Source organism: Callithrix jacchus, chromosome 8 (genome assembly GCF_049354715.1).
Source record: "Callithrix jacchus isolate 240 chromosome 8, calJac240_pri, whole genome shotgun sequence".
NCBI classification, from domain to species: Eukaryota; Metazoa; Chordata; class Mammalia; order Primates; family Cebidae; genus Callithrix; species Callithrix jacchus.
In genome coordinates, this window is record NC_133509.1 from 37,652,402 (window position 1) to 37,669,268 (window position 16,867).

The 16,867-nt window shown below is 38.0% G+C and overlaps 1 protein-coding gene and 1 long non-coding RNA gene across 5 annotated transcripts in view; one reads left to right on the plus strand and one right to left on the minus strand.

Annotated features, from left to right (window-relative positions):
• Window positions 1-16,867, minus strand: part of ATP8B4 (ATPase phospholipid transporting 8B4 (putative)) — a 272,389-nt gene that overhangs the window by 121,803 nt on the left and 133,719 nt on the right. For all 4 annotated transcript variants that reach the window (XM_078334229.1, XM_054239635.2, XM_017976839.4 and 1 more), the window contains 4 exons: window positions 14,918-15,076; window positions 13,327-13,415; window positions 10,630-10,826; window positions 2,453-2,661 (listed from right to left, as the gene is read on the minus strand). In XM_078334229.1, the coding sequence (XP_078190355.1) occupies window positions 2,453-2,661; window positions 10,630-10,826; window positions 13,327-13,415; window positions 14,918-15,076 (654 nt within the window). The remainder of the gene's footprint in view (window positions 1-2,452; window positions 2,662-10,629; window positions 10,827-13,326; window positions 13,416-14,917; window positions 15,077-16,867) is intronic.
• The window catches only part of LOC118144841 (uncharacterized), a 49,048-nt gene continuing 35,971 nt past the window's right edge, over window positions 3,791-16,867 (plus strand). The window contains exon 1 of the long non-coding RNA XR_004729671.3: window positions 3,791-3,940. This is a non-coding gene — a long non-coding RNA (uncharacterized LOC118144841). The remainder of the gene's footprint in view (window positions 3,941-16,867) is intronic.

A 16,867-nucleotide genomic window follows, 5' to 3' on the forward strand; every position in this document is an offset into this window, starting at 1 on the left:
TTATTAGATCTATACATGGCAAAAAAAATTCAAAAGGTCCCCAAAATTCAAAATATTTTCATTATTCTGATTAAAGGTTTTCCATTTAAACTACTTTTTGGGTTAAATCAATATTTTTAGAAAGTCTCTGAAAATAATGTTCAACGGGAACTTTTTAAGGGAAGGTTCTATGTCATTTACCAGCCATTATGATACCAATATAAGATTAATATATTAATATAACAATGCAATTGAGGGCTTGTGGAAGTCCAGGTTGGAAATCATCTTGTCCACTGCCAGAGAAGGCAGAAGAGCAAGCTGGGAGTGGAAGATGGCTAAGGAAATCATAATGACCATGGGTTATAAGGATGTGGGTAACCAAAGAAGGTCAAAAGGTAGGAGAGTGCAATCATCAACTTCTTGTATTCTTAGTTTTGTTTAGGGCCAAATCTCGCTTTAAAATACTCAGCAATATGTGAAGTTTCCCATCAGGGGACAAAGGAAAAGTCCTTCGCTTTTTCTTGGATTTCCTTTACTTCTTGAGATTCTCATATTGAGAAACTGGACACTCAGAGTCCCATGAAGGGCCACGGGGAGAACAGAGGAATCCACAGAAAGTTCCGCAGAGCCTTTGTTTTCTCAGCAGAAGGAACTATCTGCTAAATGGTCGGCGTTGGGATGACAAAGGTCACATATAAATAGAATGCTTGAAAAGCCAAATAAAGAGCATGTATTCTGATAAAAGCATGCAAACAAGAAGTGGGTATTAATGAAACAGCCTATCTGGCCATTCAAGGCAGCCCTGTAAATGAATAGTAGATTCCCAAAACCATATGCACTTACATAAACCCCAGAGCTGAGAGGAAGCAAGTATAAAATGCTGCCCTTACTGAGATAACTCAGGTGGCCAAGAACTTGTCCTCCCTAGGATATGGCTCTACTGAGCACTACAGAACAGAATGACACAGCTGGGGGAACCTGGGAAAGATGGTCGAATAAGATTAGCTCCAGTCTGTAGCTCCCAGCAAGATCAATGCAGAATGCAGGTGATTTCTGCATTTCCAACTACACAGTTCATCTCATTGGGACTAGTAAGACAGTGGGTGCAGCCCACAGAGGTGAGCCAAAACAGAATGGGATGCTGCCTCATCCAGGAAGCATAAGGGGTCAGGTGATTTCTCTCCCCTAGCCAAGGGAAGCCATGAGAGACTGTACTGGGAAGAATGGTGCATTCCAATGCAGATACTGCACTTTTCCCATGATCTTTGCAACCAGCAAAGATCTCTTGGGTGCCTACACCACAAGGGCCCTGGGTTTCACCAGCACAATACTGGATGGCCATTTGGGTAGACACTGAGTTAGCTGTAGTAGTTTTTTTCATACCCCAGTGGCACCTGGAACACCTGTGAGACACTCCCCTCAAAAGGGAGCTGAAGCCTTCACTCCCCTGGAAAGTGGCCTGAAGCCAGGGTCTAGCTCAGCAGATCACACGCCAACAAAGCTCAGCAAGCTAAGATCCACAGGCTTGAAATTCTCACTGCCAGCACAGCAGCCTAAAGTCAATCTGGGATGCTCCAGCTTGGTGGGGAGAAGGTCGTCTGCCATTACTGAGGCTGGAGTAAGCAGTTTTCCCCACATGGCGTTAACAAAGCTGCCAGGAAGTTCAAACTGTACAGAGCCCACCACAGCTCTACAAAGTCACAGTAGGCAGACTGCCTTTCTAGATTCCTCCTCTCTGGGCAGGGCATCTCTGAAGAAAGGCAGCAGCACCAGTCAGGGGCTTATAGATAAAACTCCATCTCCCTGGGACAGAGCACCTGGGGGAAAAGGCAGCTGTGGGTCCAGATTCAACAGATGCTAAAGTTCCTGCTTACCAGCTCTGAAGAGAGCAGTATATCTCTCTGCACAGCACTTGAGCTCTGCAAAGGGACAGACTGCCTCCTCAAGTGGGTACCTGTTCCCCATGCCTCCTGACTTGGAGACACCTCCCAGCAGGAATCAACAGACACCTCATACTGGTGGTGAGGGGCCAGAGATGGGATGGCATTAAGAGAAATACCTAATGTAGATGATGGATTGATGGATGTACAGCAAACTACCATGGCACATATTTACCTATGTAGCAAACCTGCACATTCTGCATATGCATCCCAGAACTTAAAGTATAATAATAAATTTTTAAAAGAATCACACAGTTGGAGCACTGAAAGGAACTTCAGGGAATATCCTATCTAACCCTCTTCTCTATCCATGAATAGCAATAAATCCAAAGTTTTCTCTAAGTTACTCAACATTTATCCCATATATATTTAGTGAGAATTTATTGTCTGCCAAGCATATATGGTAGATGCTGATGGTGCCCATATTAATACGATAGCCAGAGATTATTTTGGATTTTTAAATTCTTTTAATGGTGTCAGTTATTCAAGCAATTCTTAAACAATATCCTTAAGAAAAAGGTAGTTTCTCTTACCGTATATTCTCCCATTAATGGAACATCTTTTAAAGGTCATGATGTTTTGAGTGAGGGTACCCGTTTTGTCAGAGAAAATGTACTCAATCTGCCCCAGTTCCTCATTGAGTGTGGTCGTCCGAGCTTCTGCAGGTATTGCTTTTTGAGAGTAATACATCTTCCGGTCCCAGTTTATAAAATAGCTATGTCCCAGACGAATTACTTCCATACTGTCACCCATTAAAATGGGGGAAAAAAAGAAATGCTGCATTAGTTTCAGAACATACATTGTTTTGCCAAAATAAGAAGTCTGCCAAAGTCTTCAGGGCTTAGAAGAAATGCGAATTTTCCTCTAAATGTGTATTTAGAGGAAGATCTGTCCCTAGGTCCCAGTGATCTTCAGAAGCTCCTTAACAGATTCTGGCAAACCGAAAGGTCTGTTCATAAACCTTTCCAAGTCATTTCCTGTAGCATCATAAAAAAATAAGCTAGCTTAGGATAAAGGTTAGGGAATGTTTCATGGTTTTCTACATTAAACAGGTGCAGGGGAGATTTAGTGTGTAGCATATAAGTTTGTGTCTCCTCCTATATGATATGGCAGCAGTCCCAACCTTTTTGGCACTGGGGACCAGTTTTGTGGAAGATACTTTTCCACAGATCAGGGGAAGGGGGACGGTTTCAGAATGATTCAAGCACATTACATTTATTATACACTTTATTTCTATTATTACATTGCAATATATGATGAACTAATTATACAACTCACCATAATACAGAATCAGTGGGAGCCTGAAGCTTGTTTTCCTACAACCAGACGATTATGTCTGGGGTTGATGGGAGAAAGTGACAGACCCATCAGGAATTAGGTTCTCATAAGGAATGCGCAACCTAGATCCTTCTCCTGAGCAGTTCACAATAGGGTTTGCACTCCTGTTAGAATCTAATGCTGCCACCACTGATCTGACAGGAGGCGGAGCTCAGGCAGTAATGCAAACTATGGGGAGAAGCTGTAAATACAGATGAAGCTCTGCTTGCTAGCCTGCCACTCATCTCCTGCTGTACCAGTCTGTGGCCTGGGAACTGGGGAATCCTGTGGTAGGGGAAATTAATTATTCTTAAAGATATCTGTCAAATGTCTGATCTAAATAAATGTGTTGTTGAGAACTTTCTCTCCAATACACAGTTTGATGTAGCTTCACATCAAACAAAAGACAGAAAATAATATTTCCATGAACCACAGACCCAAACCATAATAGATACTGGGTGAAAACAGGAGTGTGCTGTCATACCATTCTGCCCAATCACCATGAAAAGAATGTTGTGTCACATTCTAGTAATCATTTATGACTTTCCAGGTCTAGAAGCAGAATTTCTGTGGCAAGTGTATGAACTCTCTCAATGCTCAATGTCATACATAATGCCAAATAGATTTCCAAAAACATCATAAGAACATAAGTTTCAACCATCAAATTATTAAGAATTATCTTCTACCAATAGCAAGTTCAAAAGGTATGTCACTACTGATTACTGCATTTTTTAATTAATGAGTTTAACACTTTTTTCAAATTTTATTGGCCAGTGGCATTGCTTCTTGGAATTATCTAGTAGTATCTGCCTACTTTTCCTATTCTGCTATCAGTGTATTTATTATTGATTTGTAAAAATTCTATACATATTAAATCTATTAATTCTGCCAAAAAAATGCAAATATTTTATTCAATTTATTATTTGTCATTTTTCTTTTTTTTTTTTTTTTGAAATGGGGTTTTGCTCTTGTTACCCAAGCTGGAATGCAATGGCATGATCTCAGCTAACTGCAACCTCCACCTCCCAGGTTCAAGTGATTCTCCTGCCTCAGCCTCCTGAGTAGCTGGGATTACAGGCATCCAATACCACACCCTGCTAATTTTTATATTTTTAGTAAAGATGTGGTTTCACCCAAAAAGCGTTAGCACTTATAATAGGCTGGAGTAGTGTCTTGCCCGTCAGAGGCAGCCAATCAGTGTTGAATGTGTGAATTTCAACTCTTTAGACTCTAATTTCATCATTAAGGACATTAAGACTTAGAGAGGTAAAGTGAACTCCTGACCTCAGGTGATCCATGAGCCTCGGCCTCCCAAAGTGCTGGGATTACAGGTGTGAGCCACCACACCCAGCCATTTGTCCTTTTTTTTTTTGGTTATTGTTGTTGTTGTTGTTTTTAGAGATGGGGTCTTGCTATGTTGCCCAGGTTGGCCTCAAACTCCTGAGCTCAAGCAATCCCCCCACCTCTCAGAGCTTCTAGAGTAGTTGGGACTGCATGCACTGCCACAGGTGGCTGATTGTATTTTCATTTTCTTTCCAGTTTTTTTATATGAAGTTTTCTCTTTCTAGAGCATCAAATTTATCAAAATTTTACTTTGTGTTTTTGTAGTTTTGTTTAGATATGCCTTCTCTATGCCAAGATTATACAGATATCTATATTTTTTGTTTTTATTGATTTTTTCCATATTTAATTCCTTATCCCAACTGAAATTAGTGATTGCAATTAAAAGTCTGATGTACGTGATGTATATGAGGAGAAAATTTCAAGTTTTCCAAACATGATTTTTCATCACCATTTGTTGAACAATGAATCCTTTCCCCATTAAACTGGGATGCTTTTCATGTCACAAATAAATTATACTCACTAACAATTGATTTATGGATTTCAATTTTATTCATTGCTATGACACTTAATGCATCTTGTTTTCATTATTGTAGCTTTATAGTAACTGGCAATACCTAGAAGAAACAAAACACCTTTATTCTCTTCCTTTTCAAAAATTCTTTTTTTTTTTTTTTTTGAGACGGAGTTTCGCTCTTGTTACCCAGGCTGGAGTGCAATGGCGTGATCTCGGCTCACCTCAACCTCCGTCTCCTGAGTTCAGGCAATTCTCCTCCCTCAGCCTCCTGAGTAGCTGGGATTACAGGCACGCGCCACCATGCCCAGCTAATTTTTTGTATTTTTAGTAGAGACAGGGTTTCACCATGTTGACCAGGAGGTCTCGATCTCTCGACCTCATGATCCACCCGTCTCAGCCTCCCAAAGTGCTGGGATTACAGGCTTGAGCCACCGCGCCCGGCCCAAAAATTCTTAACTATAATCACTCATTTAGTTTTCCTGATAGATTCAATGTATTCATCTAAGTAAACATTTGAATTGATGTACTAATTTTCATATAAAATTTGTTTGAATTTTGATTAGGCCTACGTTAAATTCTTATTTGAAAAAAACTGATATTTAATAAATATCAATATAACTTCAAGAAGAAGGTTAAATCTTAGGAATTCCATTTTTTAAAGTACCTCAATTAGTAAAGAATTTTAGTTTACTTTAGTTTAGTTTTGCTTTCTTTTTCACATAAGTTCATACTATAGCCCCTTAGATTTGTTCTTGAACATCACAGTCATCCCTCAAATCCGTGGGGGATTCGTTATAGGACTTTCAATCCGAGGATGCTCAAGTCCCTTAAATAAAATGGCACAGTATTTGCGTATAACCTATCCATATTCTCTTGTATACTTTAAGTCATCTCTAGATCACTTATAATCCCTAATACAATGTAAATGCTATGTAAATAGTTGTTATACCATATTGTTTGGGGAATAATGACAAGAAAAAAACTCTGTACATATTCAGTACAGACAGAACTATCCTTTATATTTTTCAAGTATTTTCCATCTATGGTTGGTAGAATCCATAGATGCAAAACCCATGGATACAAGGGCAGAGTGTAAAACTTTCTATTGATAGGATAAGTTTTTAAATTGTTGTTGTCCTAAAAGAAATCTTTTAATTTTTTAATGTTACTTTCATAATCAGACACAACTAAACTATCCTACTGAAAGTTTTACAGATTATTCTTATGGATTGTCTAGATTTACTATCATATTATTGTCTGTGTTCTTCCTTTCTAGTAGGTTTATTTCAGTTTCATATCTTATTTTATTCATGGATGTTTCAGTTTCATCTCTTTGTACTTTAACAAGGATGTCCAGAAGAGTAAAAAATACTTATGTTAGTAGCAGGAACCACAACTTATTTCTGATCTTAGTGGATATTAAGCCTTGGTTTTTCTTATATGTAAAGTGAGAAAGTTTGGCTAGATGACTCTCAAATTCTTTCTGATTATTAAATTCTGTTTCAAGTTCTAAAAGTACATGACATACCTATGTTTCCCTCCCCAAAAGTGGTATGGTGCCAGTTCATTTTTTAACTATTTGAATGGTAGCACATTTTTTCTCCCTAAAGTTACACTGTGACTATGTAGAGTATCATATGATACTAAGATACATAACTCACACTCTTTGTTTATTTATTTACTTATTTTCAGGTATGGGTTACTCTTCCACATCCTCCCCATGACCGCTCCCCGCCCTCCATGTAAATTCCTTGCTAGCTGGTCTGATTTGGCTTTATTTTCTTTATTCCTTTCACTCAAAAAGTCTTAGCACTTATAATAGGCTGGAGTAGTGCCTTGCCGTCAGAGGCAGCCAATCAGTGTTGAATGTGTGAATTTCAACTCTTTAGACTCTAATTTCACCAATAAGGACATTAAGACTTAGAGAGGTAAAGTGACTAACCCAAGGTCACATCAGTAATTAGCAACAGAGCCAAGACTAGAACTCAGGGATTTGGTAAACCCAGTGCAGACCAGGACTTAAGAATGGCATTATGAGGGTCATAATACAAATCATGAAGTTTTTTATTTATCTGAAAGTCTAGTAGCTCCTTGTAATCTTAAAGCAAAGTGAATGAAACAGAACGCGACTGTTCTGTGTTATAGTATAAGCCAATAGAACTATTCAAAATTTATTCAAATTCCTAAAACTGAAAAGTCTGAAGAGAAAGTGGGCATCGTTTTTGTTTGGGAAAATAAGATTCAGAAGAGTCACAGTGGAACATTCAGCTCTTTCTATTACAAAAGCAGAGAAAAGGAGAAAAATATTTAGAGTTTGCACAGTCAGGCTGCTTAGTGTTTTCTGCCTGAATACTCACAGAAAAGAGCTTATAATCTCACCCAGTCTCGGGCAAAACAAACAACATAGAAATGAGTTCCTATCACTTTGGAAACAATACTCAAAAGCTAATTCCTTGGGAAAATATGGCTGCATTTCTTAAAATGATGTATTTAAAAAAAAAAACTGTAGCTGGGCATGTCTTAACACAATGGATAAACAGATTGACATATAGAAAAATCCTACCAAAATAAATGTCCCTTGCTCACCTGGAATTGTTAATAACTCAAAGCAAATACTGCATTTCTATCTTCAAGTTACATATGGCACTAATTTACTCTTTGTACCTATTCAAAAGTCTAATGGAAGCTTTGGCAGAAGGTCTTTATCATTCCATACAGAAATACCTGGGAGTTCTCTGTTTCTATGTCTCAATCTTTTGGACTGAATAACCCGAAATTCCTTGAAATGCTTTTTCCCTCAAGTTAAGACCAGAATCACTGTACTTATTTGGTGAGTGAAGAGCTCTCATTTATCTTCATCAATACCATGCCTTACAACAAGACAAAACTCTAGACTCCTTTTTTTCTTTTGACTTCCTCTCTGAGTAATAAATCACATGTAGCTTAGGGATAGATGAAAACATGGTCTCAACTCTGAGAAGACTTAGTTTTGGATCATGCTTCTGCCCCTTATTAGCTCATAATCCTGAGCAAATCCTCTCATCATTTTGAAAGCAGTTCAGGAAATCCTACTTCACAAGATTATTGGGCAACATAAATTAGATAAAGTACAAGGAAGTATAAAATATAAAAGGCTAAAAATAGAGAAAAGCATTCATATGGTTTTTTAGGGTATCATATTTTATGGTATATTATACAGTATCAGTCATTTTGAAAATTATAAAAAAGAATTCGTAAGAAAGCAGTTTTTAAGTGATAAAGTGTTATGCTAAATCAAATATATATATATGTTATCAAAAGGTAAGGTAGTATTATTTGATAAAGTAACTCAGAAATTAATTCTTTTAATCCCTTTATTTTCTGGAGAAGCACATATGTGACAAGCAAACTAAGGCACAGAGAAGCCAAGTACTTTCTCCAAGGTCGCACAGCTATTAGTGGCAGTACCAACACAAGAAACAGGGTTTGGACTATTACGAATAGGTTTTCTGTCTACCATGGCACATTAGAAGTATAAGGAATGCTAACCGGAGAATCTACCTTTGGTCTCTAAAAAAAAATCAGTCTTTCAAATCATTAAATGAAAATGCCAATGTACTTCAAAGAAAGAAAGTATACAGAATATACTTCCTTCATGAGGACATATGTAACTGCACATGTGCAGATGGTAAGCCACTATGCACATTTATTATTCATTTAGGACATAAAGGAATGCTGTAAAAGCTTACTGTAGCTCTTCTGGCAAAGAGAAGGATTTACTACAGACTTTATAATTGGATACAAGCATGAGAGGTCCTCAGAATCAAAGATGAGCCAGTAGGAGATAGTTTAAATAGAGCCCTCACTGACCACAGCTCCAGAGGGCCCGAAGCAATTTGTGGTATTGTGGCCACATGCCACAAAAGCAAGTCAATTTCCCACAACTTGGCATTTCAGTTTCCTGACCACTATCCAAAACAAGGGTGGATTTTGTAATTAAACTTGCCTCGCTTCATCATGTCTAGGTTTTTGAAGAGAGATATAAAGAGGCTCATAAAAATTAGTGGAGGATTTAGAGCTGATGATTTTGTGTATTGCTAAAGTACTGATGATGAGAACTGTCAAACAATGAAGTCCCATCTTGGCTCCAATGTTTTGGGGACAGTCTGGCTCAGTCTTGTTAGATTAGGATCAAGAATGTCCCAGGTATAGGCTCTAGGGCCAATTTCTAAGACTTATCAAATACACGCGCGTGCGCACACACACACACACACACATTCATATACATGTATATAGAGAGGTGTGTGTGTGTGTGTGTGTGCATGTGTTATGTTTGTATGTGTAGACAGACAGAGAGGCAAAAAGAGAGACCACCTTAGCTCTAACTTATAGAACCAAATCTAGTCCTAACAGATCAAATTGTAGTAGAAAGTTATAAATCATACTTCTTATCTTACAATGGACAAGCACCACCTACTATATTTTAACTCCTTTATGTACTCACTTATAGTTACTAATAATAACAGGAAAAGCTAGTATTATTAAGCTTTTATAATGTGTCAGGAATTTTTAGAGCTTTATAGGTATATATTCATTCCTCATGCAGTCCTATGAGATAGAACTATTATTTTCTCCTCCTCCTCCCCCTCCTCCTCCTCCTCCTCCCCCTCCTCCCCCCCTCCTCCTCCCCCTCCTCTTCCTCCTCCTCCCCCTCCTCTTCCTCCTCCTCCTCCTCCTCCTCCTCCTCCTCCTCCTCCTCCTTCTTCTTCTTCTTCTTCTTCTTTTTTAAGACAGAGTCTAGCTCTGTCAACCAGGTTGGAGGTTGGAGTGCAACAGTACAATCTCGGCTCACTGCAGCCTCTGCCTCCCAGGTTCAAGCAATTCTCCTGCCTCAGCCTCCCAAGTAGCTGGGATTACAGGCACCCGCCACCATGGCCAGCAAATTTTTGTATTTTTAGTAGAGACAGAGTTTCACTGTGTTCGCCAGGCTGGTCTCAAATTCCTGACCCTGTGATCCACCCACTTTGGCCTCCCAAAGTACTGGGATTACAAGTGTGAGCCACCGCACCTACCCTATTTTCTTCATTTTTAAAATGAGGGAACTGAGGCACTAGAAGACAATGTCACTTACCCAAGGTTATGGAGCTAGTAAGTGGTAGAATAGGGCCTGAATACATGTATCTTTAGTTGCAAAGAGGCACCCTCTCTATAGATCTCCCCAAAATGTTCTTCCTTTTCTTACTCAAAATTTACCCAATTCTAATTGATCAGGTTACATGAGATCATACTGTAGTCCATATATTACAAAGAAAAGCATTTCTAAGAAACCAAATCAAATCAAGAAGAAAATTAACCACATTTAGTATAATTTGAAAACATAAAAGTTAAACAGATTAAACAAGTAAGCTGCCCCATTTGTAACAGATGTTGCCGATCGTTAAGCAGTTAGAGCAAGACATTTATTGCACTGCTGAAATTTTAAAACAAATAAAAATGATCATAAGAAACAAAACTTTTGATGAAATAATTTCATTAAAATATAAACTCTCATCTTACCTCACATATAAAGAAATGGGTACAACTGTATTGAGAATAATAATATATGACCAGAATGTTAAGAATCCGGAGAACACAGAGCTCTTCTCTCCTTCATTCCAAAAGAGGAAAGTTCTGAATTGGTCCCCAATTTGACTCTCCCAGATTGAATTTCCTATTGCAAGAATAATTCCCAAGCATATCAGAAACCCAAAAATCTGAAATAAGATAGAAATCTGGTTAAGGTTAACTTGAACCTAAAAATAGTCATATCAACATGATCTAATGACACATCTAACTCCAAGAAATAGTTGTTTAAAAAGCGAGTATGTAAACCTTTTTTTACCATTAATCATATAAATAAAGTTTCACATTTTTATGTCAGGAACCCAGAAAATACATATATTTTTCTCACTGAATTTGCCCATTGACTTTCTAAGATGGGAACAGTCATTATCCCCACTTTGTAGTTTAAAAACAAAGTAAAATGGAAGCACAATAAAGACTATGTTCACACAGTTAACAACTTCACATCCTGCATTTGTCATAAGCATATATATCTAGGTGGCTTAATTAAAGAAGATCATATGCACTAATTTGCCCTGGATGGTCCCAGTTCATAACTATTGTCCAGACACAATAGTAATAATGTTGCATTTCACCTTCAAGGGTTTCCTGTTTGGATGATAAATTATATGGCCACCCAAGGCATAAAAGCAAAAGAAAATATCAATGATAAAGAATAGTTTCTGACTAGTCAAGTCTCTTGGCTATAAATCTGGCTGTACAATCCTTACTTGAGGTCAACAAGAAATATAAGGATAATTAAAATACTTCATGACATATACACTTTACTTTTAGGATTAAAAAAAAGTGGGAAGCAACTTGAAAATGGTTAGCAGACTCTTAAATTGTTATTAGTAGTAGCATAAGAAAAAGCACATATTTGTAGGTACAACAACTAGAGACAACAAGATCAATCTACTGTAAGTCTATAACCCTTCCTGGGAAAGGAAAGGCCACAAACTCAGTGAACATGATAAGACCTGCATTGAACAAGATGTTGTGGGGACTTTGTTCAGTTGTCACACATGTTGGGAACTGAGACCAGTCAATGTTGAGGGAGGAGTGGGGCAAGAGAATAGAAATGCATTTTCCTCTATTTCCTTATTCTTCCAAGAAAGAATATTCAGAAATTCTAGAGCTGCTTTCTTCATTATTCCATAATATGGGCATATAAGAATAGGTATATAAGAAGAAAAGATTGGGGAAAGCCTGATTTAAAGTATATTAGAAAACCATGTATTAGAGGCAAGTAGGGCTAAGAATTCCTAAAAATTCTATGACTTTTATACCTATATCATAGTATCCTCTTTAATGGCTGAGACTACAAATTAATTAAACTTAATGACTTTAGAGCATTAAAATTGGTGATAATTGACATTAAATGCCATAATTTAAGAATTGATTTGGCTCCTAACTCCCCAGTGAATCATCCCATTTTCTAGGATGAAAGATTGGGTCAGTTTGCTCTGTGGTGGGAAGATACACCCTGCATGCCCCGAAGTGGAGTCAGGGCTATTTAAATGAGGAATTCTTGGGGGCAGTGGGGTGACAGCCCCTTAAGAGCATTTCTTCTTGGCCTCATAGACTCTGTATGAAGGGAACTGGTGTTGCTGGAGAAAATCCTAGGTCTGCGGGTAATACTGAAAGTAAAACACAGAGCCTGCCCAATATTTTGTGAACAGCAAGTACTAATTTCCTTCTTTCCTTATTCAGAGTCCAACTATTACATATTGGGTAAGCAAATATATATTGAGCCCTGATTCTTTATGATTGCGAGTCTGTGATAGATAGGGTACACAAAAAAACATAGTCTGAAGTCACAGTCTTTATATTTCAAAGTCATTGTCTTCGAACTTTACCCCTATACAAGCAGACAAAGCAGTATTACACAAAGACTAGATATATATCAACAGTATGAGATAGCATAGGATTAACTGACAAAAGGATAGAATATAAGGAATATCTGAATGTTTTTGGTAAACAGGTAGTAGAGAAGATCATGTCAAAAACTTCGCAAGTGAAAAAAGAATTCATAAGAGAAAGATAATCATGGGTTAAGGAGGTTAGAAGCCTCTGTGAAGGAGAACTGTGACCTGGGCCTCAAAGGATTCATAACCAGAACCGCCTACATAATTTGCAGGGTTCAGGGCAAAATGAAAATGTGGGATCCCCTGTTCTAAAAGTATTAAGTATTTCTAGATGGCAAGAGAAGATCAACAAACCAAATATAAGCAAATATAAGGTCCTTTGAGTGTGGGGTCCTGTGTGGTTATACAAATCACACACCCATGAAGCTGGCCCTGCCTACCATAAGTAATGTAGACAGGGCCCAAAACGAAAAACAACAAAAACACCAAATTGCCTTAAAACCTATGCTTGGTTTTTCAAAAACAAATCCTTGGGATATGGGAATTTGCAAGACCATGAATACCTCCATAAGCAGTAACCTACCTCTCATGATAAATTCTACCACTGGTTGAGAAATTAGCATAATCTAGAAAATAAAAGGCAGTGTAACTGAGTCTCAAATGCAAAATCCCCAAAAACGAACTCCACAAGGAGAATGTAGACTTCTTAAAGAATTCCCAGGAAGACAGAGTAAATATATTAAGATAACAATGACTAATGATATTATCTACTTTTGTAACTTACCCATAGTACTAGAGTATTCATCAATCTATCAATGCTTGTCCTTTTAAACTTTGTCTTACCACTATTTTGCATTAGTTTAGTGTCAGGACCTGCCAAACAAAAAAAGTAAATAACTTTAAAATGATATGATTATGTATTCTTATTATTGCTTATGTCAAATGTTTCTGAAATAAAAAATATGTATTTTTCAAAATAATTTAACTTTAAGAGCAAGGGCCATTTCGGATCATTTCCCAGAGAGAAACCTTACGAATAAGAACTTGACCTCTCAGTGGTTCACAACAGCTGCCCTAGCATGAAACCTTACAGCTGAACTAGAGTCCTGAATTAGCCATTCCAAACAAGATCATAGAAATGCAGTTTGGGCTATATCCCATCCGAAAGATGACCCATCCAAAGGATGAAGCACCTCCATCTCTATGATGACAAGAAGCAAATCAGGAGAGTATTTCCCATCAAAAGACCAAGAAATGTCCTCATCTTCAAGCAGGAAGATAAAGGAACGTTCATGGACAAGCATACAAAAAGTAGCTTTCTTTTTCTCAGTGTAAGGAAGATGCAAATAAAGAAATATATGATCATATGTTTATTTCCCTGACTAAAACATAAAAGCACATATACTGCCTCATTTCTAGGGATTTCTCAAGTCTTTACAATGGCAATGCCCCAAGCAGCAAGAGCACTGCTAACACTGACAGCTGACAGTATTTAGAGGAGCTGGGAGAATGTTTCTAGGTTTGGAACACTTGAGTCCTTAACGAACATTTTGTTGTTGTTGAGGAAGGTCAGTTAAGAAAAACATTCCCATTTTGATTGCACATGGTCAACAGGCCCAAAACACATATTAATTTGGTGTCACAATAAACAGGACTTTTAAAATCAAGGGCTGGCAATTGAAGCTATGAGTACAATTTGAGTGGCTTTATGAAATGGTGCTACTGTAAGCTTCCTTAGCAAGAAGGGGCCACCTGGGGCCCACAGAAATAAAGCAGAGAAAAGAAATACGGTGGGCAAGAAGAGTAAGAGACACCTCCTCCCACCCCACCCACCCCCATCATGCATAGTCTTTCCAGAACCCACTCTCCTATTTACAAACAGTGGAAAAAGCTATGGGGTATAAACAGAAATGATTACAAGATCAAGAAGCCGTTTCCAAAGGTCTGCTTGACCACTGCAAAGTACAAAATTAATAGCACAGCCAGGGACTTTCTTTCATACTCTTACTCACCATAAAGGCAGATTGCTTAATAGATAAAATGACAAAGATGATTAAGATGGGGTTAATAAAGAGAAATTAAGCAGTAGCTTAATTCTAGCACCCACTGTCTAATTAAAGCTCCAACATCCTTAAGAATAACATCAAGAAATCAGAAGTTCCTCATACAGTGGGGCCGCCTGGACTATTTTCAGAGCAATGGTGTTTTCTCCTGGTGAAGTCAACTCCAGAAGTCAACTCTGAAGTCAACTCCGGAGCACTACTTTGTGTGAAATGAAAGCACTGTGCTCATCAGAACGTCGAGAATTGTAGACTGTGCTTGTGTACACTACAGGAAAGGTTCCCATAGATCTGGCCCTGGGTCATGTGCTGTACCTGCAAAAATGACCATTCCAAAACACCAGCTGGTATTTCTCAGGATGCAGCCTCTCAGGATTATTTTCTCATTGTTGAGGGAGTGCTTGCTGTCTTTCCAAGAGAGGAGTCCCATGAATTTATCTAACTTGTTGTTAGGTGCCTCACAGACAACAATCCCTGCAAAATATATATATTAAAAAAGAACGCTAAACATCTCACCCAGAATTCTCTTCAGAAGCCCACAGCACTGTTTAACCACAGTTTCCTTCTCCTTTAGACAGCATGGGATTACATACACAGAACTGTGCTAGAAAAAATAAGCTGGGAGATAGAAAAATGGAAAGCCATCAACTAATTTGAAACATAGCTTTTGTACTGTCCAAATAAAAATAGAAAAACAACAACAACAATAGAAACCTTAGGATCCATGAGATATTTTTTCCTTTAAAAAAAAAACTTTACTTCTAGTTTATAACAAATAATTCTTGAAAAGATAAAGCAGTGACTGTCCAAAAAATTTCTCTTTCTCCATCTCTTTGAGCTAAATGTGAACTTTTAGACAGTTTCAAATAGCATACTTCTAGTCTCATAACAAAAGTTAACCATCTTTCAAAGCTCATAATCAAGACTTCAGAGGTCCTACTGTATTCCACCAGAGAGAAACCTGTGCCTCATTTGCCACATGTGTCTGAGAATGCGTGTGATTCTTTTCAGCTGTTCTATGTGTCTTATCTTGATTAGATTAAGAGTTCTGCGGGACTCTGGAAGGCACCATATAACTTGCCCCTAACTAACCAGAAGATGTTTCTAGTTTCTTTAACTCCAAACTCATTCCAAACCAAGGCCAAGCCCATTCCAAATCAACAAATCAATTTGTTCCATTATTTCAATATGAAAATATACATTCAGGATGGGGGTTCTCTAGATATAAAAAGAAACCAGAAATAATCTTTCACAGACCCTGTCACAAAACATAACTATTAGATTAATATACACATCCACTGCAAACAGGTAAGTTTAAATTTTTATACATAAGTACAAAGACACGAAAGGACAGAACAGAAGGAGAGAGGGACAGAGGGAGGAAGGAAAAGAGAGAGGAGGTATGAAAAAGGAAACTGTGGGTAGATCCAATCAGGGTTCAAGCCAGAGTCGGAGGTAAGATTACTACCTACAAGGTTCTCTCTCTCAAAAACAAACAAAGAAAAAATACATTTACATTTAATCAGAAGTCAAAAGGACAAGTTGGAACATAAAACGTAGCATTTGGAAAATAAAAAGAAGACCGTATCTTTAGCACTGATTAAAGAGAAAGGGGACCACATAAGCCTAGAGATCCTCTATATTACACTGACTCCATCCACTCTCCAAGCTGCCTTCTGAACGAAAGAGGCTTCTTGTGTGGGTCCCCTTTCTCCCTAGGATGCTCCCTTTAAAACTCTTAGACCAAGGTAATAGCAGCCAGTTGCCACGTGGCCAGTCACTCTTGACCAACCAGATCACAAACAGACCTTGCATTAAAAAAGCAAAAGCAAATAAAACTGTGAAAGGAATGAGGGACTCATGGCCTCAGGACTGCTTTTCCAACCTCCACCTGTCTCTCTCCAATATAACAAAAGTTCTGTCTGAAGCCTCCCCACTTAAGGCACTCACTAGCAGTTTCCCAGACAAACCTATTTCCCACTGTTAAATAAAGACTGCTGGCAGGAGGATTTGGATAAGACAAATAACCTTGCCAAGGGAAGGGGCGGAATTCTGGTTAGCTCCATTATAGCCTATCACTGATAGTAAAAAGTAAATAAAACTGATTTAAACTGGCTCTACTTGTTTGGACAACTACATTGTAGATGAGGAGACCTTTTCTAAATCCCTGAATTCATATCTTTTTTTTTCTTCATCAATAATTTTCACTCTGAATAGTAAAATCTTGACTTGGCTATCACCAGCAAAATCTACATAAAATAACAG